The sequence below is a fragment of the Corella eumyota genome, chromosome 7 (assembly GCF_963082875.1).
Source record: "Corella eumyota chromosome 7, kaCorEumy4.1, whole genome shotgun sequence".
Classification (NCBI taxonomy): Eukaryota; Metazoa; Chordata; class Ascidiacea; order Phlebobranchia; family Corellidae; genus Corella; species Corella eumyota.
The window spans coordinates 6,281,624-6,304,900 of NC_137496.1; the positions used below are offsets into that span (position 1 = coordinate 6,281,624).

Sequence of the window (23,277 nt, forward strand, 5' to 3'; positions counted from 1 at the left end):
CCCCCCGTGGCGAAGGCGGCGGAACGCCGATTGGCCGTTGCCGAGTCGCTCGAACGGCTCGCGCGCCTGCGATTGGCCGGCGCTTCGAGTGCTCATTTGCATAGCGGCGGCTTTAAAAGCGAGCGCGCCGACCAGCCGCCACACTCAGCTCGCAAACCCACCACAACCGCGACAACACGATGGCAGCATCAAAAGGCACGAAGAAGGCAGTCAAGAAGGCCGCGCCGGCCGAAAACAAAAAGAAGCGACGCGCCCGCCGAAAGGAGAGCTTCAGCATCTACATTTACAAGGTGCTCAAGCAGGTGCACCCCGACACCGGCATCTCCAGCAAGGCGATGAGCATCATGAACTCGTTCGTGAACGACATCTTCGAGCGAATCGCGTCCGAGGGCTCGCGCCTGGCAACCTACAACAAGCGGCACACGATCAGCAGCCGCGAAATCCAGACCGCCGTGCGACTGCTCTTGCCCGGCGAACTGGCCAAGCACGCCGTGTCGGAGGGCACCAAGGCCGTGACCAAATACACCAGCTCGAAGTAGTTTTTCGACGACGACGAAAAAAAAAACAGCGAAACGGCTCTTTTCAGAGCCACCCCTCGTGCTCGAAAGAGAAAAGCCACCACGCCCGTTCGCGGGCCCCATCGAAAAACACGTTTATTAATATTTTTATTATCAGACAAAGTTGTTGTTGTTGTTGTTCGCTCGTTCGCAAATAGCGGCGAGAAGATCGAAATTTCGCTCGGGCCCCGGTCGCTCGAGTGCTTTCGGCGGCCGCGCGAGCTCGCAAAACGACGGGACGGCTACGCCCCACGACGGCCAGACCTGCGCCCTTGGGCGCGCCGCGGTTCCTGCGAGGCGCCAAGGCGACGAAAGGCGGCGGCGCGGGCCCGTCGCTCGCCGAACGGGCCGAACGAGGCGAGCAAACTCGCCAAAACGCGGCCCGGCAGCGTTTTGCCGAGGTTCGGCGACCGACCGCGAGCGAAGCTCGGCCACCACGCGCACGGCGACGCGACGGGGGGCTGCGGCGGCCGAAGACGCTCGTTTCGAGCCGCTGCCGAGCTCCGTCCGAGGTCGCGCGGCCGCGCCGCAGCAAGAAACGTGCTCGCGCCTTAGCACAGATTCGCCAGCAAAAGCCGCCGCCAGGCCGATCGCTCCGTTCGCGTCGTTTCGTTTCGGTTCGACAGCGAGCTATTTATAACGCGTCATAGCAGTGGCCGGGCTTTCATAGCGAAAAGCGAAATCGAACGAAGACCAACCAACATGACAGCCCAACAGACGAAGAAAAGCAGCATATAATTAGATCGCGAAGTTCTGCCCGATTTTTGTCTGTCAGTCTTAGTTCAGTGAAAGTTAACAAAGAGTTCTACAGAATCTTTGGATTACTACTTAATTTCTGAAAAAAAACAAGCACCACAAATAGGAGTATATTTTTCTGAAGACCCCTCAACCCAGATTATACATCCCCACTGCCAAAATGGCGAAAAGAAACAGAAATGCTGCGAAAAACAACCAAGCAGTAGCAGATACCCTAAACACTTCACCGCTTAACCCAACTCCAACCCATACTCCAACTAGGCCTGTAATACCACCAAGAACAAAACATTCTCAAAAAACCTACGACAACCAAACCCAATACCACTACATCAACAATGAAACCCCTCCCCCAAAAAATAATGAAGAAAACTATCCTTCAACATCAAAAACCGCCAACAATCAACCAACTTACGCCCAAATTACAACAAAACCTTCAACCGTTCCAAACCAAAACCAATTCGTCTGTGACCACGAAACAGATGTGTTGATAAAATTCACTGAAATGAGACCTCGAAATTGGCTTATCAACGAAATTAAAAACCTAAAATTTGAACCCACACATCTTGAAAGTCTATTCTGCAAATTCAACGGCCTAGCTATTATCACAATGAACAACAGGCAAAATGCTAAAAAACTGGAAGCCAATGTCAACAACTTAATTGATAATAAAACGTGGCAAAATGTCAGCTACTGCAAGCTCTGGAAACAGGACTTCGTACCCATAACGGTGCAAGATATACCAGGCCGATACACAGATGAACCGATTATAGAAATTTTTTTACAAACTTACAATCTGCCAGTTACAAAGGTGCATAGACAACGAGACCCAAACGGTATCCTTACAGGAAAACGTTTCTTTTATGTAAACGGTGACCTCCTAAAGCAAGTAAAAATCCCTACATTTTTCAAAATTCAAGGCTACCACTTTCCAGTTTACTATTTTGGACAAAGAACCCCAAAAGTACCACAAAATGCAGACACCCAACAACAAGCATCGAATAAAGTCAACACACCACAACAAAAAATCGTGAAAGAAAACAACAACCAACCCGTAAAACCACACCAAGCTGAGCAATCAATGATCAGCAGTGGATCTTCTCAAGCCTCCGGACCGCCGCCTAAACGACCACTCTTTCACCATTCTACACCATCTCACCAACTATCAACATCAAAACTAACAACCATAGACTCTTGTGTATTTATAACCGACGAAGAAAGAAGAACCATAGAACAATACCATCATGAACATAATCTCACATTAGAATGTTCAACCTCATCCGACGATCAAGACTCCACCCCGGAAGGACCCCAAGCAAACCAAACGGTACCTTTTTAACATTTCTCGTAACCTTAAACTTTAATATATTGATTTTTCTAATTTATATTGCTTTCATTCGTTTTATGTATAATATGCTTAACACCTGGAACCCACAGTTAAAACCAACCCATAATCGCAAAAATCAAACCAACGCTAAATTTCACAACCAAAGGCACAAAATAAACCCAATTTTACACAACAACAAATTACCAAAACCTTACCTACCTACTTTCCATAAATCGAAAATAATCTTTTTTAAATACACACCTGGATGACGTCGATGTTAAAAATTACCTCCTTGAACTGCAACGGGCTTGGCGACCCCGTAAAACGCCAAGCCCTTTTTGCCAGCCTTTCTCAGACCCAAAATTCCATAATACTACTGCAGGAAACTCACTCCCACCACCATCTTGAACAGCTCTGGTCCAACGAATGGAAGGCTGGCAAATCCTTTTTCTCCTCCTCCCCCACATCTACCATCGCTCGTGGGGGCGTTGCAATTCTAATAAACACAAATAATTTAATAGCCAAAAACGTTAATCTTACTCCAGACGGCCGCACAATAAGTATCGATATAGATACGTATACCCACACCTTTCACATAGTCAACATTTATGCACCTTGCTCCGGTCATTACAAAAACTTGACTGAAAATACCAACTATTTTAACTCTATCTTTCACCTGGTTTCATCGCAATACCCCACAATTGTAGCTGGTGATTTTAATAACATTGAAAACTTCAAACTCGATCTCAACCCACCAATTATCAACAAAACTAACAATCATTCGTTCTTTCGATTTTGCGAAACCCTTTCTATAGCTGATGCATTAAGGAAACTCCAACCAAAAATAAAACAATATACGTATACCAGTTTAACCAGTCAATCAAGAATAGATAGAATATATACATCAAACCAAATTAAAACAATATCCCACAACATAATACCATGCTGCCTTTCCGACCATGATTTTGTCACAGCAGATCTAACTCTCAGCTCAGCACAAAAAACAAACAAGGGCCAAGGCACTTGGCGAAATAACATCAAAATCTATCTGGACCCATCTTTTACACATTACATATCACATACCATACCACACCTGAACGACAACACAACAGAAATAACAAATACGTGGACTAAAATTAAGAGTTTTATAAAAAATGCCAATATCAAATTCGCCAAAAAGCACTCAAATAATTTTACCGATATGAGAAATAAACTAGAACTACAACTTGAAGAGGCAAAATTAAACTTACAAGGAAATCTAAATCAACAATTGACCCAGAAATATTTCAACCTTAAAAAACAACTGTACAATTTACACAGATCTCATACCAAAAACAAAATTCTGCAAACAATACTTTCCACAACATATACCAACGCCCCGGACAGCTACATATATTCCCTTTTGAAATCAAAAACCGAGCCCACGGAAATCCTCGAACTATACGACGACCATCTTCTGCCCTTTACAAAAACCCGTGAACTCCTAGACATAACTTTCAACTACTATAAAAATATTTACAAGCCACCAACTTTAGTAAACACCCACCCCTTTTTTAACCAACAATTTCCACAATTAACAACAGACCAATCAGATCTCTTAACCAAGCCGATAACAAAAGCAGAAATTCTGACAACAATTAAAAGCCTTACTAAAAACAAAGCCCCAGGCCCTGATGGTCTTTCTAACGAATTGTTTATCTCCCAACAGGAAGCCTTGCTTCCACCTCTGCTAAAACTGTTCAACCATTTTCTTGAAACTGGATTAATCCCAGCAAATTTCAAAACTGGAAAAATTACCCTTATTCACAAAAAAAGCTCCAAATCTGAGATAAAAAATTACCGCCCCATCTCTTTACTAAATTCAGACCTTAAATTGTTTAACAAAATATTAGCCAACCGGATAAAACTCATAACACCATTTTTACTCAGTGGAACCCAATTTGCTCAACCAGGCCTCTCAGTTGTAGGTGCAAGCCTGCTACTGAGAGACATCTACCATAAATTGTCTTACAATAAAGTAACAGGCTACATGCTTTCACTCGACTTTGCCAAGGCTTTCGACTCCATCAGTCATTCTTTCCTGTCGCAAACTCTACAACACTTCAATTTTCCTCAAAAATTCATTAAACTAATCGACACTTTACACTCAGACATTTTCTCCACTATATACATAAATAAACATCCAACATCCCCCGTCCCGATTCGAAACGGTGTCAGACAAGGATGTCCCCTAAGCCTACACTTGTTTACTCTTGCTCTAGAACCGCTACTCCTGTACATGCAACATCAACAAGATGTCATCGGAGTACGACTTACAAGCCGACATACCATCAAAACGGTCGCGTATGCCGACGACATAACCCTGACCCTTACCACCCCCCGGTCCATCCACGCTGCCCTATCAACTCTTCAACTTTTTTCAAATGCCTCCGGACTGAAACTCAATCACGAAAAAACCAAAGCACTGCTTATCAACCCACCCACTGCTGTAATAAACCTACCTCAAAATATCACTTGGACTAATTCTGTAATAACTCCACTTAACATCCCAATTGGAAAACCTAAATTTATAACGCAACATTGGAACCACATATGCCAAAAGATATCCGACGAAGAAAAATGTCTAAGAAAAATATTTTCGACACTAGACCACAAAGCTGTACTTTCCAAAACAAAGCTCCTGCCACATATTATAAATTTTGCATCAGTCTACCCAATGCCAAAAACAAAACAAATCACCATCTCCAACATAATCTTAAGATACGCCCTTAAAAATCAAAATCAATTACAGCTGGAAACCCTGGCACTTACTCGAACTAACGGGGGCTACAATTTCCCCAATATAAGGCTTTACTCGGACCTTTTCTTTCTCAAACCAATATTCTCCCACTTTAATTTTCGTAAAAACAGTACTCCTCCATCTCCGCAAGACTTAACAATCGAATATAATATCGGACTCCTCCTCTCCAAAACGTATGAAATGCCTTATCTAAATTCGATTCCACACGCCGACATACTTACACCACTTTATAAACACTACATCGACATCATTAACAATTACAAATTAACCCCAAAGCACCTCCAATTAAACTCAATCTCAAAACTTTACAAAACCCTGAACAACCAACCTAAACAAGACAACACCACTGTATGGCCGAACATACACAATAACATTCTCTCAAACAACCTAAAAACTATAAATTATAAAATTACTCAAAATGTACTTTCCACCAGATCAACTTTCTTACCCAATCTCCTAGACAATAATTCAAACTGCCCTCTCTGCAATACAAACGCATATGAAACGTCAATCCACTTACTCCACAAATGCAACAAAATTTCTCCCCTTCTCACTTATACCAACAACATTTTTACAAAACTCACTGGACATGACCATAACATATTTCAAAATTCCGACCATATGAACTTAAGCCCACCTTCAACAATTTCAATAGTAAACCTAGACCAATACGTACTACTAATATCAACACTCCACCATAAAATTTGGCAATACAGGAATAAAATAGTCTATGAAAAACATACCTTCTCACAAAAAAAATTAATCGCTTCCTATATTCAATCCATACAATCCAGACTCCACTTTGAAACAAATAAGCCATACCCGATATACATTAGCCAAATAGCCGAATTAGTACAAGTAATACAGACAACAGAACACCACTACCACACAGCAATAACCTAAAAATTAACGTACATAACACTGCCAAAATAAACCTATTTTCTCCTTACTAATCCTTTCAATGTTTTCAATTTTTTACTTTAACTATATGCATGTAAACGCCGTGAACATTTACTATTGTTATTTTGAACTTTAATGTATTTCTCCATTTTCATCACCCGTACTCCTTGTTATTTTCCTTTTTGTTTTTTTTGTTATGAATTACGCGCAATATTCTTTATTTGTATCACCCTTATGTAATGCAAATAAACAAAAAATACAACTCACTCACTTATCAGCAACATGTCAGGACGAGGCAAAGGCGGAAAAGGCTTGGGAAAGGGGGGCGCGAAACGACATCGCAAGGTTCTGCGCGACAACATCCAGGGTATCACGAAGCCCGCGATCAGGCGTCTCGCTCGACGGGGCGGCGTCAAACGAATCTCCGGCCTTATCTACGAAGAGACTCGCGGCGTGCTCAAGGTCTTTCTCGAGAACGTGATTCGCGACGCGGTCACCTACACCGAACATGCAAAACGGAAGACCGTAACCGCGCTCGACGTCGTCTACGCTTTGAAGCGCCAAGGGCGAACGCTGTACGGCTTCGGCGGTTAGGCGGCGGGCCACGCAGGCGACAGCAACACAATCGGCCCTTTTCAGGGCCACCCGTTTAACGCAAGAGAGAGTTACTTAGACCGGCACGCCGGGCGATGTTTTTTTCGCCGCCGAATCGACTCGCCTTCCCGGCCTCGCTCGGCGCCGTTTCATTGGCGCTCAGCGGAGCGCGCTCATTGGCCGCGCGCCGGCGCGCCAAATCTTCGACCAACGGCAAGCGACGCAGTGGCAGTATAAAAGGCGCTTCGAACCGAGCGACGACATCAGTTTCAGTGGAACGTCGTCGCAGTAAACAAGCAGACCAAGCAAAAAGCAAAGAAATGGCAAGAACCAAGCAGACAGCTCGAAAGTCGACAGGAGGCAAGGCGCCTCGCAAGCAGCTCGCCACCAAGGCCGCCCGCAAAAGTGCGCCGGCCACGGGCGGCGTCAAGAAGCCCCACCGTTATCGACCGGGGACAGTCGCGCTGCGCGAGATCAGGCGTTACCAGAAGTCGACCGAGCTGCTCATTCGCAAGCTGCCCTTCCAGCGACTCGTGCGCGAAATCGCGCAGGACTTCAAGACCGACCTCCGCTTTCAGGGCAGCGCCGTGATGGCCCTGCAGGAGGCCAGCGAAGCTTACCTCGTCGGTCTGTTCGAGGACACGAACTTGTGCGCGATCCACGCCAAGCGCGTGACCATCATGCCGAAAGACATCCAGCTGGCCAGGCGAATTCGAGGCGAGAGGGCCTAGGCGAACGCAGCAGCGTGCCGCACCACACAAACGGCTCTTTTCAGAGCCACCCGTTCAACAAGAAAGAGTTCCGAGTAACGTCGGCCGGCGCCGCGCGATTGGCCGACCGGCCGTGCGACGTTCTTTTGCCGCCGAAGCGACCCGCGCTCTCGGCCTCGTTTCGAGAAAGCTAGCCGGTCGGGCAAAAGAGGGAAACCCCCCACTGGCTGCGACAGGCAAGAGAGAAAGAGGCGCGCCGATCGGCCAGCGCGACGTTCTTTTGCCGCCGAAGCGACTCGCGCTCTCGGCCTCGTTTCGAGAAAGCTAGCAGGTCGCGAAAAAAGAGGGAAACCCCCCACTGGCTGCGACACAGCGAGGAGCGGCGGTTGGTTCGCGCACGTGTGTTTGCCGAAAATTGGCAACGAGGGCGCGGCGCAAAATGACGACGAAAACATTCGAAGTCCGGGCATCTCTCTGCAATTCTGTTCGGGTGGCTCTGAAAAGAGCCGTTTCGAGTTTTTTCGTTCGCGCCGTCGTCGTTGCTCAGGCCTTCTTCGAGGTCTTTTTGGGCAAAAGCACGGCCTGGATGTTGGGCAGCACGCCGCCCTGAGCGATCGTGACGCCGCCGAGCAGCTTGTTGAGTTCCTCGTCGTTGCGAATGGCCAGCTGCAAGTGGCGCGGGATGATTCGGGTTTTCTTGTTGTCTCGCGCGGCGTTGCCGGCCAATTCCAACACCTCGGCGCTCAAGTACTCGAGCACGGCGGCCATGTAGACAGGCGCGCCGGCGCCGACGCGCTCCGAGTAGTGACCCTGGCGGAGAAGTCGATGCACGCGGCCGACGGGGAACTGCAGGCCCGCGCGCGACGAGCGGCTCTTCGGCTTTGCCTTCGCTTTGCCTCCGGCGTTTCCTTTACCTCGTCCTGACATGTTGATTCGTAGTTGCGGTTGGTGCTTCAAAGTAAGACTGTGAGGCCGTCGCCGCTCGAGTCGCTTTATATATGCTGCAGTTTTGCGCGCGCCGACCGGTCGTCGACCAATCGCGCGGCGCGCGCCGCAACTCGCTCGACTGCGATTGGTGCCCGTTTCGATGGCCAATTTGCATAAGGGAAAGCCCCCCGTGGCGAAGGCGGCGGAACGCCGATTGGCCGTTGCCGAGTCGCTCGAACGGCTCGCGCGCCTGCGATTGGCCGGCGCTTCGAGTGCTCATTTGCATAGCGGCGGCTTTAAAAGCGAGCGCGCCGACCAGCCGCCACACTCAGCTCGCAAACCCACCACAACCGCGACAACACGATGGCAGCATCAAAAGGCACGAAGAAGGCAGTCAAGAAGGCCGCGCCGGCCGAAAACAAAAAGAAGCGACGCGCCCGCCGAAAGGAGAGCTTCAGCATCTACATTTACAAGGTGCTCAAGCAGGTGCACCCCGACACCGGCATCTCCAGCAAGGCGATGAGCATCATGAACTCGTTCGTGAACGACATCTTCGAGCGAATCGCGTCCGAGGGCTCGCGCCTGGCAACCTACAACAAGCGGCACACGATCAGCAGCCGCGAAATCCAGACCGCCGTGCGACTGCTCTTGCCCGGCGAACTGGCCAAGCACGCCGTGTCGGAGGGCACCAAGGCCGTGACCAAATACACCAGCTCGAAGTAGTTTTTCGACGACGACGAAAAAAAAAACAGCGAAACGGCTCTTTTCAGAGCCACCCCTCGTGCTCGAAAGAGAAAAGCCACCACGCCCGTTCGCGGGCCCCATCGAAAAACACGTTTATTAATATTTTTATTATCAGACAAAGTTGTTGTTGTTGTTGTTCGCTCGTTCGCAAATAGCGGCGAGAAGATCGAAATTTCGCTCGGGCCCCGGTCGCTCGAGTGCTTTCGGCGGCCGCGCGAGCTCGCAAAACGACGGGACGGCTACGCCCCACGACGGCCAGACCTGCGCCCTTGGGCGCGCCGCGGTTCCTGCGAGGCGCCAAGGCGACGAAAGGCGGCGGCGCGGGCCCGTCGCTCGCCGAACGGGCCGAACGAGGCGAGCAAACTCGCCAAAACGCGGCCCGGCAGCGTTTTGCCGAGGTTCGGCGACCGACCGCGAGCGAAGCTCGGCCACCACGCGCACGGCGACGCGACGGGGGGCTGCGGCGGCCGAAGACGCTCGTTTCGAGCCGCTGCCGAGCTCCGTCCGAGGTCGCGCGGCCGCGCCGCAGCAAGAAACGTGCTCGCGCCTTAGCACAGATTCGCCAGCAAAAGCCGCCGCCAGGCCGATCGCTCCGTTCGCGTCGTTTCGGTTCGACAGCGAGCTATTTATAACGCGTCATAGCAGTGGCCGGGCTTTCATAGCGAAAAGCGAAATCGAACGAAGACCAACCAACATGACAGCCCAACAGACGAAGAAAAGCAGCATATAATTAGATCGCGAAGTTCTGCCCGATTTTTGTCTGTCAGTCTTAGTTCAGTGAAAGTTAACAAAGAGTTCTACAGAATCTTTGGATTACTACTTAATTTCTGAAAAAAAACAAGCACCACAAATAGGAGTATATTTTTCTGAAGACCCCTCAACCCAGATTATACATCCCCACTGCCAAAATGGCGAAAAGAAACAGAAATGCTGCGAAAAACAACCAAGCAGTAGCAGATACCCTAAACACTTCACCGCTTAACCCAACTCCAACCCATACTCCAACTAGGCCTGTAATACCACCAAGAACAAAACATTCTCAAAAAACCTACGACAACCAAACCCAATACCACTACATCAACAATGAAACCCCTCCCCCAAAAAATAATGAAGAAAACTATCCTTCAACATCAAAAACCGCCAACAATCAACCAACTTACGCCCAAATTACAACAAAACCTTCAACCGTTCCAAACCAAAACCAATTCGTCTGTGACCACGAAACAGATGTGTTGATAAAATTCACTGAAATGAGACCTCGAAATTGGCTTATCAACGAAATTAAAAACCTAAAATTTGAACCCACACATCTTGAAAGTCTATTCTGCAAATTCAACGGCCTAGCTATTATCACAATGAACAACAGGCAAAATGCTAAAAAACTGGAAGCCAATGTCAACAACTTAATTGATAATAAAACGTGGCAAAATGTCAGCTACTGCAAGCTCTGGAAACAGGACTTCGTACCCATAACGGTGCAAGATATACCAGGCCGATACACAGATGAACCGATTATAGAAATTTTTTTACAAACTTACAATCTGCCAGTTACAAAGGTGCATAGACAACGAGACCCAAACGGTATCCTTACAGGAAAACGTTTCTTTTATGTAAACGGTGACCTCCTAAAGCAAGTAAAAATCCCTACATTTTTCAAAATTCAAGGCTACCACTTTCCAGTTTACTATTTTGGACAAAGAACCCCAAAAGTACCACAAAATGCAGACACCCAACAACAAGCATCGAATAAAGTCAACACACCACAACAAAAAATCGTGAAAGAAAACAACAACCAACCCGTAAAACCACACCAAGCTGAGCAATCAATGATCAGCAGTGGATCTTCTCAAGCCTCCGGACCGCCGCCTAAACGACCACTCTTTCACCATTCTACACCATCTCACCAACTATCAACATCAAAACTAACAACCATAGACTCTTGTGTATTTATAACCGACGAAGAAAGAAGAACCATAGAACAATACCATCATGAACATAATCTCACATTAGAATGTTCAACCTCATCCGACGATCAAGACTCCACCCCGGAAGGACCCCAAGCAAACCAAACGGTACCTTTTTAACATTTCTCGTAACCTTAAACTTTAATATAATGATTTTTCTAATTTATATTGCTTTCATTCGTTTTATGTATAATATGCTTAACACCTGGAACCCACAGTTAAAACCAACCCATAATCGCAAAAATCAAACCAACGCTAAATTTCACAACCAAAGGCACAAAATAAACCCAATTTTACACAACAACAAATTACCAAAACCTTACCTACCTACTTTCCATAAATCGAAAATAATCTTTTTTAAATACACACCTGGATGACGTCGATGTTAAAAATTACCTCCTTGAACTGCAACGGGCTTGGCGACCCCGTAAAACGCCAAGCCCTTTTTGCCAGCCTTTCTCAGACCCAAAATTCCATAATACTACTGCAGGAAACTCACTCCCACCACCATCTTGAACAGCTCTGGTCCAACGAATGGAAGGCTGGCAAATCCTTTTTCTCCTCCTCCCCCACATCTACCATCGCTCGTGGGGGCGTTGCAATTCTAATAAACACAAATAATTTAATAGCCAAAAACGTTAATCTTACTCCAGACGGCCGCACAATAAGTATCGATATAGATACGTATACCCACACCTTTCACATAGTCAACATTTATGCACCTTGCTCCGGTCATTACAAAAACTTGACTGAAAATACCAACTATTTTAACTCTATCTTTCACCTGGTTTCATCGCAATACCCCACAATTGTAGCTGGTGATTTTAATAACATTGAAAACTTCAAACTCGATCTCAACCCACCAATTATCAACAAAACTAACAATCATTCGTTCTTTCGATTTTGCGAAACCCTTTCTATAGCTGATGCATTAAGGAAACTCCAACCAAAAATAAAACAATATACGTATACCAGTTTAACCAGTCAATCAAGAATAGATAGAATATATACATCAAACCAAATTAAAACAATATCCCACAACATAATACCATGCTGCCTTTCCGACCATGATTTTGTCACAGCAGATCTAACTCTCAGCTCAGCACAAAAAACAAACAAGGGCCAAGGCACTTGGCGAAATAACATCAAAATCTATCTGGACCCATCTTTTACACATTACATATCACATACCATACCACACCTGAACGACAACACAACAGAAATAACAAATACGTGGACTAAAATTAAGAGTTTTATAAAAAATGCCAATATCAAATTCGCCAAAAAGCACTCAAATAATTTTACCGATATGAGAAATAAACTAGAACTACAACTTGAAGAGGCAAAATTAAACTTACAAGGAAATCTAAATCAACAATTGACCCAGAAATATTTCAACCTTAAAAAACAACTGTACAATTTACACAGATCTCATACCAAAAACAAAATTCTGCAAACAATACTTTCCACAACATATACCAACGCCCCGGACAGCTACATATATTCCCTTTTGAAATCAAAAACCGAGCCCACGGAAATCCTCGAACTATACGACGACCATCTTCTGCCCTTTACAAAAACCCGTGAACTCCTAGACATAACTTTCAACTACTATAAAAATATTTACAAGCCACCAACTTTAGTAAACACCCACCCCTTTTTCAACCAACAATTTCCACAATTAACAACAGACCAATCAGATCTCTTAACCAAGCCGATAACAAAAGCAGAAATTCTGACAACAATTAAAAGCCTTACTAAAAACAAAGCCCCAGGCCCTGATGGTCTTTCTAACGAATTGTTTATCTCCCAACAGGAAGCCTTGCTTCCACCTCTGCTAAAACTGTTCAACCATTTTCTTGAAACTGGATTAATCCCAGCAAATTTCAAAACTGGAAAAATTACCCTTATTCACAAAAAAAGCTCCAAATCTGAGATAAAAAATTACCGCCCCATCTCTTTACTAAATTCAGACCTTAAATTGTTTAACAAAATATTAGCCAACCGGATAAAACTCATAACACCATTTTTACTCAGTGGAACCCAATTTGCTCAACCAGGCCTCTCAGTTGTAGGTGCAAGCCTGCTACTGAGAGACATCTACCATAAATTGTCTTACAATAAAGTAACAGGCTACATGCTTTCACTCGACTTTGCCAAGGCTTTCGACTCCATCAGTCATTCTTTCCTGTCGCAAACTCTACAACACTTCAATTTTCCTCAAAAATTCATTAAACTAATCGACACTTTACACTCAGACATTTTCTCCACTATATACATAAATAAACATCCAACATCCCCCGTCCCGATTCGAAACGGTGTCAGACAAGGATGTCCCCTAAGCCTACACTTGTTTACTCTTGCTCTAGAACCGCTACTCCTGTACATGCAACATCAACAAGATGTCATCGGAGTACGACTTACAAGCCGACATACCATCAAAACGGTCGCGTATGCCGACGACATAACCCTGACCCTTACCACCCCCCGGTCCATCCACGCTGCCCTATCAACTCTTCAACTTTTTTCAAATGCCTCCGGACTGAAACTCAATCACGAAAAAACCAAAGCACTGCTTATCAACCCGCCCACTGCTGTAATAAACCTACCTCAAAATATCACTTGGACTAATTCTGTAATAACTCCACTTAACATCCCAATTGGAAAACCTAAATTTATAACGCAACATTGGAACCACATATGCCAAAAGATATCCGACGAAGAAAAATGTCTAAGAAAAATATTTTCGACACTAGACCACAAAGCTGTACTTTCCAAAACAAAGCTCCTGCCACATATTATAAATTTTGCATCAGTCTACCCAATGCCAAAAACAAAACAAATCACCATCTCCAACATAATCTTAAGATACGCCCTTAAAAATCAAAATCAATTACAGCTGAAAACCCTGGCACTTACTCGAACTAACGGGGGCTACAATTTCCCCAATATAAGGTTTTACTCGGACCTTTTCTTTCTCAAACCAATATTCTCCCACTTTAATTTTCGTAAAAACAGTACTCCTCCATCTCCGCAAGACTTAACAATCGAATATAATATCGGACTCCTCCTCTCCAAAACGTATGAAATGCCTTATCTAAATTCGATTCCACACGCCGACATACTTACACCACTTTATAAACACTACATCGACATCATTAACAATTACAAATTAACCCCAAAGCACCTCCAATTAAACTCAATCTCAAAACTTTACAAAACCCTGAACAACCAACCTAAACAAGACAACACCACTGTATGGCCGAACATACACAATAAAATTCTCTCAAACAACCTAAAAACTATAAATTATAAAATTACTCAAAATGTACTTTCCACCAGATCAACTTTCTTACCCAATCTCCTAGACAATAATTCAAACTGCCCTCTCTGCAATACAAACGCATATGAAACGTCAATCCACTTACTCCACAAATGCAACAAAATTTCTCCCCTTCTCACTTATACCAACAACATTTTTACAAAACTCACTGGACATGACCATAACATATTTCAAAATTCCGACCATATGAACTTAAGCCCACCTTCAACAATTTCAATAGTAAACCTAGACCAATACGTACTACTAATATCAACACTCCACCATAAAATTTGGCAATACAGGAATAAAATAGTCTATGAAAAACATACCTTCTCACAAAAAAAATTAATCGCTTCCTATATTCAATCCATACAATCCAGACTCCACTTTGAAACAAATAAGCCATACCCGATATACACTAGCCAAATAGCCGAATTAGTACAAGTAATACAGACAACAGAACACCACTACCACACAGCAATAACCTAAAAATTAACGTACATAACACTGCCAAAATAAACCTATTTTCTCCTTACTAATCCTTTCAATGTTTTCAATTTTTTCACTTTAACTATATGCATGTAAACGCCGTGAACATTTACTATTGTTATTTTGAACTTTAATGTATTTCTTCATTTTCATCACCCGTACTCCTTGTTATTTTCCTTTTTGTTTTTTTGTTATGAATTACGCGCAATATTCTTTATTTGTATCACCCTTATGTAATGCAAATAAACAAAAAATACAACATGACAGCCCAACAGCAACAGCAACAGTCCGCCGGCAAAGCCAAGAAGACGCCGAAGGCCGCGCCGCCGGCGCACCCCACCTACCGGGTCATGGTCGCCGCCGCCGTGGCCGCGACCAAGAACAAACGCGGCACGTCTCGCCAGGCCATCGTCAGCTACATACGGAGCAACTACGACGTAAAGGACGGCACGGCCAGCCGCAACGTCACCGCCGCCGTCAAGCGAATGACCGCCGACAAGACTCTCGCGCAGACCAAGGGCACGGGCGCGTCCGGCTCTTTCAAGCTTCCCGTCGCCGAGAAGAAGAAGAAGCCCGCCGCCGCCGCCGCTAAAAAGCCGGCCGCCGCCGCAGCAGCGAAGAAGAAGAAGCCCGCGGCCGGCCAGAAGAAGACCGGCACGCCGTCCAAAAACAAGCGGGCCGCGGCCAAGAAGTCGGCGCCCGCCGCCTCGAAGAAGGCCACGCCGAAAAAGGCAGCCAAGAAGCCCGCCGCGAAAAAGGCCACGACGGCGGCCAAGAAGCTCGCGGCCGCCAAGCCGAAGCCGAAGAAGCCCGCCGTGAAGAAGGTCGCCGCGAAAAAGTCGACGACGGCGAAAAAGGCCAGCAAGAAGTAGCCGGCGCGGCGTTGCGCCCGTCTGGCGCGCCCTCACACAACGGCTCTTTTCAGGGCCACCCGTTGTTTCAGTCGAGAGAGATTCCCGGGGTCGGGGTAATTACGAAGCCGGCAGGTGGCCGGGCGGCGTCGCTCGCGATCGACCGCCCTTCGACGTTCGGCGCCCCGCGGCGAAGCACGAAACGAGCGGGGTGCGCGCGCTGCACGCCGATTGGTCGCGGCGGTGAAAATGCGCCAAAGCGCGCTTTCGCGTTTCGCTCGCGTCCGACTCGGCCCGTATAAAGGCGCGCGCCGGCCGAAGTCGAGCACATTCTTCAGCGGACAGCGAAGCAGCAACAACAACTCACTCACTTATCAGCAACATGTCAGGACGAGGCAAAGGCGGAAAAGGCTTGGGAAAGGGGGGCGCGAAACGACATCGCAAGGTTCTGCGCGACAACATCCAGGGTATCACGAAGCCCGCGATCAGGCGTCTCGCTCGACGGGGCGGCGTCAAACGAATCTCCGGCCTTATCTACGAAGAGACTCGCGGCGTGCTCAAGGTCTTTCTCGAGAACGTGATTCGCGACGCGGTCACCTACACCGAACATGCAAAACGGAAGACCGTAACCGCGCTCGACGTCGTCTACGCTTTGAAGCGCCAAGGGCGAACGCTGTACGGCTTCGGCGGTTAGGCGGCGGGCCACGCAGGCGACAGCAACACAATCGGCCCTTTTCAGGGCCACCCGTTTAACGCAAGAGAGAGTTACTTAGACCGGCACGCCGGGCGATGTTTTTTTCGCCGCCGAATCGACTCGCCTTCCCGGCCTCGCTCGGCGCCGTTTCATTGGCGCTCAGCGGAGCGCGCTCATTGGCCGCGCGCCGGCGCGCCAAATCTTCGACCAACGGCAAGCGACGCAGTGGCAGTATAAAAGGCGCTTCGAACCGAGCGACGACATCAGTTTCAGTGGAACGTCGTCGCAGTAAACAAGCAGACCAAGCAAAAAGCAAAGAAATGGCAAGAACCAAGCAGACAGCTCGAAAGTCGACAGGAGGCAAGGCGCCTCGCAAGCAGCTCGCCACCAAGGCCGCCCGCAAAAGTGCGCCGGCCACGGGCGGCGTCAAGAAGCCCCACCGTTATCGACCGGGGACAGTCGCGCTGCGCGAGATCAGGCGTTACCAGAAGTCGACCGAGCTGCTCATTCGCAAGCTGCCCTTCCAGCGACTCGTGCGCGAAATTGCGCAGGACTTCAAGACCGACCTCCGCTTTCAGGGCAGCGCCGTGATGGCCCTGCAGGAGGCCAGCGAAGCTTACCTCGTCGGTCTGTTCGAGGACACGAACTTGTGCGCGATCCACGCCAAGCGCGTGACCATCATGCCGAAAGACATCCAGCTGGCCAGGCGAATTCGAGGCGAGAGGGCCTAGGCGAACGCAGCAGCGTGCCGCACCACACAAACGGCTCTTTTCAGAGCCACCCGTTCAACAAGAAAGAGTTCCGAGTAACGTCGGCCGGCGCCGCGCGATTGGCCGACCGGCCGTGCGACGTTCTTTTGCCGCCGAAGCGACCCGCGCTCTCGGCCTCGTTTCGAGAAAGCTAGCCGGTCGGGCAAAAGAGGGAAACCCCCCACTGGCTGCGACAGGCAAGAGAGAAAGAGGCGCGCCGATCGGCCAGCGCGACGTTCTTTTGCCGCCGAAGCGACTCGCGCTCTCGGCCTCGTTTCGAGAAAGCTAGCAGGTCGCGAAAAAAGAGGGAAACCCCCCACTGGCTGCGACACAGCGAGGAGCGGCGGTTGGTTCGCGCACGTGTGTTTGCCGAAAATTGGCAACGAGGGCGCGGCGCAAAATGACGACGAAAACATTCGAAGTCCGGGCATCTCTCTGCAATTCTGTTCGGGTGGCTCTGAAAAGAGCCGTTTCGAGTTTTTTCGTTCGCGCCGTCGTCGTTGCTCAGGCCTTCTTCGAGGTCTTTTTGGGCAAAAGCACGGCCTGGATGTTGGGCAGCACGCCGCCCTGAGCGATCGTGACGCCGCCGAGCAGCTTGTTGAGTTCCTCGTCGTTGCGAATGGCCAGCTGCAAGTGGCGCGGGATGATTCGGGTTTTCTTGTTGTCTCGCGCGGCGTTGCCGGCCAATTCCAACACCTCGGCGCTCAAGTACTCGAGCACGGCGGCCATGTAGACAGGCGCGCCGGCGCCGACGCGCTCCGAGTAGTGACCCTGGCGGAGAAGTCGATGCACGCGGCCGACGGGGAACTGCAGGCCCGCGCGCGACGAGCGGCTCTTCGGCTTTGCCTTCGCTTTGCCTCCGGCGTTTCCTTTACCTCGTCCTGACATGTTGATTCGTAGTTGCGGTTGGTGCTTCAAAGTAAGACTGTGAGGCCGTCGCCGCTCGAGTCGCTTTATATATGCTGCAGTTTTGCGCGCGCCGACCGGTCGTCGACCAATCGCGCGGCGCGCGCCGCAACTCGCTCGACTGCGATTGGTGCCCGTTTCGATGGCCAATTTGCATAAGGGAAAGCCCCCCGTGGCGAAGGCGGCGGAACGCCGATTGGCCGTTGCCGAGTCGCTCGAACGGCTCGCGCGCCTGCGATTGGCCGGCGCTTCGAGTGCTCATTTGCATAGCGGCGGCTTTAAAAGCGAGCGCGCCGACCAGCCGCCACACTCAGCTCGCAAACCCACCACAACCGCGACAACACGATGGCAGCATCAAAAGGCACGAAGAAGGCAGTCAAGAAGGCCGCGCCGGCCGAAAACAAAAAGAAGCGACGCGCCCGCCGAAAGGAGAGCTTCAGCATCTACATTTACAAGGTGCTCAAGCAGGTGCACCCCGACACCGGCATCTCCAGCAAGGCGATGAGCATCATGAACTCGTTCGTGAACGACATCTTCGAGCGAATCGCGTCCGAGGGCTCGCGCCTGGCAACCTACAACAAGCGGCACACGATCAGCAGCCGCGAAATCCAGACCGCCGTGCGACTGCTCTTGCCCGGCGAACTGGCCAAGCACGCCGTGTCGGAGGGCACCAAGGCCGTGACCAAATACACCAGCTCGAAGTAGTTTTTCGACGACGACGAAAAAAAAAACAGCGAAACGGCTCTTTTCAGAGCCACCCCTCGTGCTCGAAAGAGAAAAGCCACCACGCCCGTTCGCGGGCCCCATCGAAAAACACGTTTATTAATATTTTTATTATCAGACAAAGTTGTTGTTGTTGTTGTTCGCTCGTTCGCAAATAGCGGCGAGAAGATCGAAATTTCGCTCGGGCCCCGGTCGCTCGAGTGCTTTCGGCGGCCGCGCGAGCTCGCAAAACGACGGGACGGCTACGCCCCACGACGGCCAGACCTGCGCCCTTGGGCGCGCCGCGGTTCCTGCGAGGCGCCAAGGCGACGAAAGGCGGCGGCGCGGGCCCGTCGCTCGCCGAACGGGCCGAACGAGGCGAGCAAACTCGCCAAAACGCGGCCCGGCAGCGTTTTGCCGAGGTTCGGCGACCGACCGCGAGCGAAGCTCGGCCACCACGCGCACGGCGACGCGACGGGGGGCTGCGGCGGCCGAAGACGCTCGTTTCGAGCCGCTGCCGAGCTCCGTCCGAGGTCGCGCGGCCGCGCCGCAGCAAGAAACGTGCTCGCGCCTTAGCACAGATTCGCCAGCAAAAGCCGCCGCCAGGCCGATCGCTCCGTTCGCGTCGTTTCGTTTCGGTTCGACAGCGAGCTATTTATAACGCGTCATAGCAGTGGCCGGGCTTTCATAGCGAAAAGCGAAATCGAACGAAGACCAACCAACATGACAGCCCAACAGACGAAGAAAAGCAGCATATAATTAGATCGCGAAGTTCTGCCCGATTTTTGTCTGTCAGTCTTAGTTCAGTGAAAGTTAACAAAGAGTTCTACAGAATCTTTGGATTACTACTTAATTTCTGAAAAAAAACAAGCACCACAAATAGGAGTATATTTTTCTGAAGACCCCTCAACCCAGATTATACATCCCCACTGCCAAAATGGCGAAAAGAAACAGAAATGCTGCGAAAAACAACCAAGCAGTAGCAGATACCCTAAACACTTCACCGCTTAACCCAACTCCAACCCATACTCCAACTAGGCCTGTAATACCACCAAGAACAAAACATTCTCAAAAAACCTACGACAACCAAACCCAATACCACTACATCAACAATGAAACCCCTCCCCCAAAAAATAATGAAGAAAACTATCCTTCAACATCAAAAACCGCCAACAATCAACCAACTTACGCCCAAATTACAACAAAACCTTCAACCGTTCCAAACCAAAACCAATTCGTCTGTGACCACGAAACAGATGTGTTGATAAAATTCACTGAAATGAGACCTCGAAATTGGCTTATCAACGAAATTAAAAACCTAAAATTTGAACCCACACATCTTGAAAGTCTATTCTGCAAATTCAACGGCCTAGCTATTATCACAATGAACAACAGGCAAAATGCTAAAAAACTGGAAGCCAATGTCAACAACTTAATTGATAATAAAACGTGGCAAAATGTCAGCTACTGCAAGCTCTGGAAACAGGACTTCGTACCCATAACGGTGCAAGATATACCAGGCCGATACACAGATGAACCGATTATAGAAATTTTTTTACAAACTTACAATCTGCCAGTTACAAAGGTGCATAGACAACGAGACCCAAACGGTATCCTTACAGGAAAACGTTTCTTTTATGTAAACGGTGACCTCCTAAAGCAAGTAAAAATCCCTACATTTTTCAAAATTCAAGGCTACCACTTTCCAGTTTACTATTTTGGACAAAGAACCCCAAAAGTACCACAAAATGCAGACACCCAACAACAAGCATCGAATAAAGTCAACACACCACAACAAAAAATCGTGAAAGAAAACAACAACCAACCCGTAAAACCACACCAAGCTGAGCAATCAATGATCAGCAGTGGATCTTCTCAAGCCTCCGGACCGCCGCCTAAACGACCACTCTTTCACCATTCTACACCATCTCACCAACTATCAACATCAAAACTAACAACCATAGACTCTTGTGTATTTATAACCGACGAAGAAAGAAGAACCATAGAACAATACCATCATGAACATAATCTCACATTAGAATGTTCAACCTCATCCGACGATCAAGACTCCACCCCGGAAGGACCCCAAGCAAACCAAACGGTACCTTTTTAACATTTCTCGTAACCTTAAACTTTAATATAATGATTTTTCTAATTTATATTGCTTTCATTCGTTTTATGTATAATATGCTTAACACCTGGAACCCACAGTTAAAACCAACCCATAATCGCAAAAATCAAACCAACGCTAAATTTCACAACCAAAGGCACAAAATAAACCCAATTTTACACAACAACAAATTACCAAAACCTTACCTACCTACTTTCCATAAATCGAAAATAATCTTTTTTAAATACACACCTGGATGACGTCGATGTTAAAAATTACCTCCTTGAACTGCAACGGGCTTGGCGACCCCGTAAAACGCCAAGCCCTTTTTGCCAGCCTTTCTCAGACCCAAAATTCCATAATACTACTGCAGGAAACTCACTCCCACCACCATCTTGAACAGCTCTGGTCCAACGAATGGAAGGCTGGCAAATCCTTTTTCTCCTCCTCCCCCACATCTACCATCGCTCGTGGGGGCGTTGCAATTCTAATAAACACAAATAATTTAATAGCCAAAAACGTTAATCTTACTCCAGACGGCCGCACAATAAGTATCGATATAGATACGTATACCCACACCTTTCACATAGTCAACATTTATGCACCTTGCTCCGGTCATTACAAAAACTTGACTGAAAATACCAACTATTTTAACTCTATCTTTCACCTGGTTTCATCGCAATACCCCACAATTGTAGCTGGTGATTTTAATAACATTGAAAACTTCAAACTCGATCTCAACCCACCAATTATCAACAAAACTAACAATCATTCGTTCTTTCGATTTTGCGAAACCCTTTCTATAGCTGATGCATTAAGGAAACTCCAACCAAAAATAAAACAATATACGTATACCAGTTTAACCAGTCAATCAAGAATAGATAGAATATATACATCAAACCAAATTAAAACAATATCCCACAACATAATACCATGCTGCCTTTCCGACCATGATTTTGTCACAGCAGATCTAACTCTCAGCTCAGCACAAAAAACAAACAAGGGCCAAGGCACTTGGCGAAATAACATCAAAATCTATCTGGACCCATCTTTTACACATTACATATCACATACCATACCACACCTGAACGACAACACAACAGAAATAACAAATACGTGGACTAAAATTAAGAGTTTTATAAAAAATGCCAATATCAAATTCGCCAAAAAGCACTCAAATAATTTTACCGATATGAGAAATAAACTAGAACTACAACTTGAAGAGGCAAAATTAAACTTACAAGGAAATCTAAATCAACAATTGACCCAGAAATATTTCAACCTTAAAAAACAACTGTACAATTTACACAGATCTCATACCAAAAACAAAATTCTGCAAACAATACTTTCCACAACATATACCAACGCCCCGGACAGCTACATATATTCCCTTTTGAAATCAAAAACCGAGCCCACGGAAATCCTCGAACTATACGACGACCATCTTCTGCCCGTTACAAAAACCCGTGAACTCCTAGACATAACTTTCAACTACTATAAAAATATTTACAAGCCACCAACTTTAGTTAACACCCACCCCTTTTTTAACCAACAATTTCCACAATTAACAACAGACCAATCAGATCTCTTAACCAAGCCGATAACAAAAGCAGAAATTCTGACAACAATTAAAAGCCTTACTAAAAACAAAGCCCCAGGCCCTGATGGTCTTTCTAACGAATTGTTTATCTCCCAACAGGAAGCCTTGCTTCCACCTCTGCTAAAACTGTTCAACCATTTTCTTGAAACTGGATTAATCCCAGCAAATTTCAAAACTGGAAAAATTACCCTTATTCACAAAAAAAGCTCCAAATCTGAGATAAAAAATTACCGCCCCATCTCTTTACTAAATTCAGACCTTAAATTGTTTAACAAAATATTAGCCAACCGGATAAAACTCATAACACCATTTTTACTCAGTGGAACCCAATTTGCTCAACCAGGCCTCTCAGTTGTAGGTGCAAGCCTGCTACTGAGAGACATCTACCATAAATTGTCTTACAATAAAGTAACAGGCTACATGCTTTCACTCGACTTTGCCAAGGCTTTCGACTCCATCAGTCATTCTTTCCTGTCGCAAACTCTACAACACTTCAATTTTCCTCAAAAATTCATTAAACTAATCGACACTTTACACTCAGACATTTTCTCCACTATATACATAAATAAACATCCAAC

At 47.1% G+C, this 23,277-nt stretch overlaps 10 protein-coding genes across 10 annotated transcripts; 8 read left to right on the plus strand and 2 right to left on the minus strand.

The window, feature by feature from the left end:
- Window positions 1-179: 179 nt before the first annotated feature.
- LOC145758892 (histone H2B.1-like) lies at window positions 180-539 on the plus strand. Its single transcript, XM_082572579.1, has one exon. The coding sequence runs from the start codon at window positions 180-182 to the stop codon at window positions 537-539; it is 360 nt and encodes a 119-aa protein (XP_082428705.1).
- A 6,080-nt stretch (window positions 540-6,619) lies between these two features.
- On the plus strand, window positions 6,620-6,931 carry LOC145759291 (histone H4). The gene has a single exon (XM_082573088.1). The coding sequence runs from the start codon at window positions 6,620-6,622 to the stop codon at window positions 6,929-6,931; it is 312 nt and encodes a 103-aa protein (XP_082429214.1).
- A 296-nt stretch (window positions 6,932-7,227) lies between these two features.
- On the plus strand, window positions 7,228-7,662 carry LOC145759160 (histone H3). Its single transcript, XM_082572919.1, has one exon. It carries the CDS (start codon window positions 7,252-7,254, stop codon window positions 7,660-7,662), a length of 411 nt encoding a protein of 136 aa, XP_082429045.1. The 5' UTR covers window positions 7,228-7,251.
- Window positions 7,663-8,184: 522 nt separating this feature from the next.
- LOC145759158 (histone H2A) lies at window positions 8,185-8,568 on the minus strand. Its single transcript, XM_082572916.1, has one exon. It carries the CDS (start codon window positions 8,566-8,568, stop codon window positions 8,185-8,187), a length of 384 nt encoding a protein of 127 aa, XP_082429042.1.
- Window positions 8,569-8,931: 363 nt separating this feature from the next.
- Window positions 8,932-9,291, plus strand: LOC145759159 (histone H2B.1-like). The gene has a single exon (XM_082572918.1). It carries the CDS (start codon window positions 8,932-8,934, stop codon window positions 9,289-9,291), a length of 360 nt encoding a protein of 119 aa, XP_082429044.1.
- Window positions 9,292-15,347: 6,056 nt separating this feature from the next.
- LOC145760193 (uncharacterized) lies at window positions 15,348-15,959 on the plus strand. The gene has a single exon (XM_082574071.1). The coding sequence runs from the start codon at window positions 15,348-15,350 to the stop codon at window positions 15,957-15,959; it is 612 nt and encodes a 203-aa protein (XP_082430197.1).
- Window positions 15,960-16,320: 361 nt separating this feature from the next.
- On the plus strand, window positions 16,321-16,632 carry LOC145759290 (histone H4). The gene has a single exon (XM_082573087.1). It carries the CDS (start codon window positions 16,321-16,323, stop codon window positions 16,630-16,632), a length of 312 nt encoding a protein of 103 aa, XP_082429213.1.
- Window positions 16,633-16,952: 320 nt separating this feature from the next.
- LOC145759073 (histone H3) lies at window positions 16,953-17,363 on the plus strand. Its single transcript, XM_082572806.1, has one exon. It carries the CDS (start codon window positions 16,953-16,955, stop codon window positions 17,361-17,363), a length of 411 nt encoding a protein of 136 aa, XP_082428932.1.
- A 522-nt stretch (window positions 17,364-17,885) lies between these two features.
- On the minus strand, window positions 17,886-18,269 carry LOC145760426 (histone H2A). The gene has a single exon (XM_082574314.1). The coding sequence runs from the start codon at window positions 18,267-18,269 to the stop codon at window positions 17,886-17,888; it is 384 nt and encodes a 127-aa protein (XP_082430440.1).
- Window positions 18,270-18,632: 363 nt separating this feature from the next.
- On the plus strand, window positions 18,633-18,992 carry LOC145760195 (histone H2B.1-like). The gene has a single exon (XM_082574072.1). The coding sequence runs from the start codon at window positions 18,633-18,635 to the stop codon at window positions 18,990-18,992; it is 360 nt and encodes a 119-aa protein (XP_082430198.1).
- Window positions 18,993-23,277: the final 4,285 nt, after the last annotated feature.

Coding starts and splice junctions, on each gene's coding strand:
- LOC145758892 (XM_082572579.1), top strand. CDS start 180: ATGGCAGCATCAAAAGGCACGAAGAAGGCAGTCAAGAAGGCCGCGCCG.
- LOC145759291 (XM_082573088.1), top strand. CDS start 6,620: ATGTCAGGACGAGGCAAAGGCGGAAAAGGCTTGGGAAAGGGGGGCGCG.
- LOC145759160 (XM_082572919.1), top strand. CDS start 7,252: ATGGCAAGAACCAAGCAGACAGCTCGAAAGTCGACAGGAGGCAAGGCG.
- LOC145759158 (XM_082572916.1), bottom strand. CDS start 8,568: ATGTCAGGACGAGGTAAAGGAAACGCCGGAGGCAAAGCGAAGGCAAAG.
- LOC145759159 (XM_082572918.1), top strand. CDS start 8,932: ATGGCAGCATCAAAAGGCACGAAGAAGGCAGTCAAGAAGGCCGCGCCG.
- LOC145760193 (XM_082574071.1), top strand. CDS start 15,348: ATGACAGCCCAACAGCAACAGCAACAGTCCGCCGGCAAAGCCAAGAAG.
- LOC145759290 (XM_082573087.1), top strand. CDS start 16,321: ATGTCAGGACGAGGCAAAGGCGGAAAAGGCTTGGGAAAGGGGGGCGCG.
- LOC145759073 (XM_082572806.1), top strand. CDS start 16,953: ATGGCAAGAACCAAGCAGACAGCTCGAAAGTCGACAGGAGGCAAGGCG.
- LOC145760426 (XM_082574314.1), bottom strand. CDS start 18,269: ATGTCAGGACGAGGTAAAGGAAACGCCGGAGGCAAAGCGAAGGCAAAG.
- LOC145760195 (XM_082574072.1), top strand. CDS start 18,633: ATGGCAGCATCAAAAGGCACGAAGAAGGCAGTCAAGAAGGCCGCGCCG.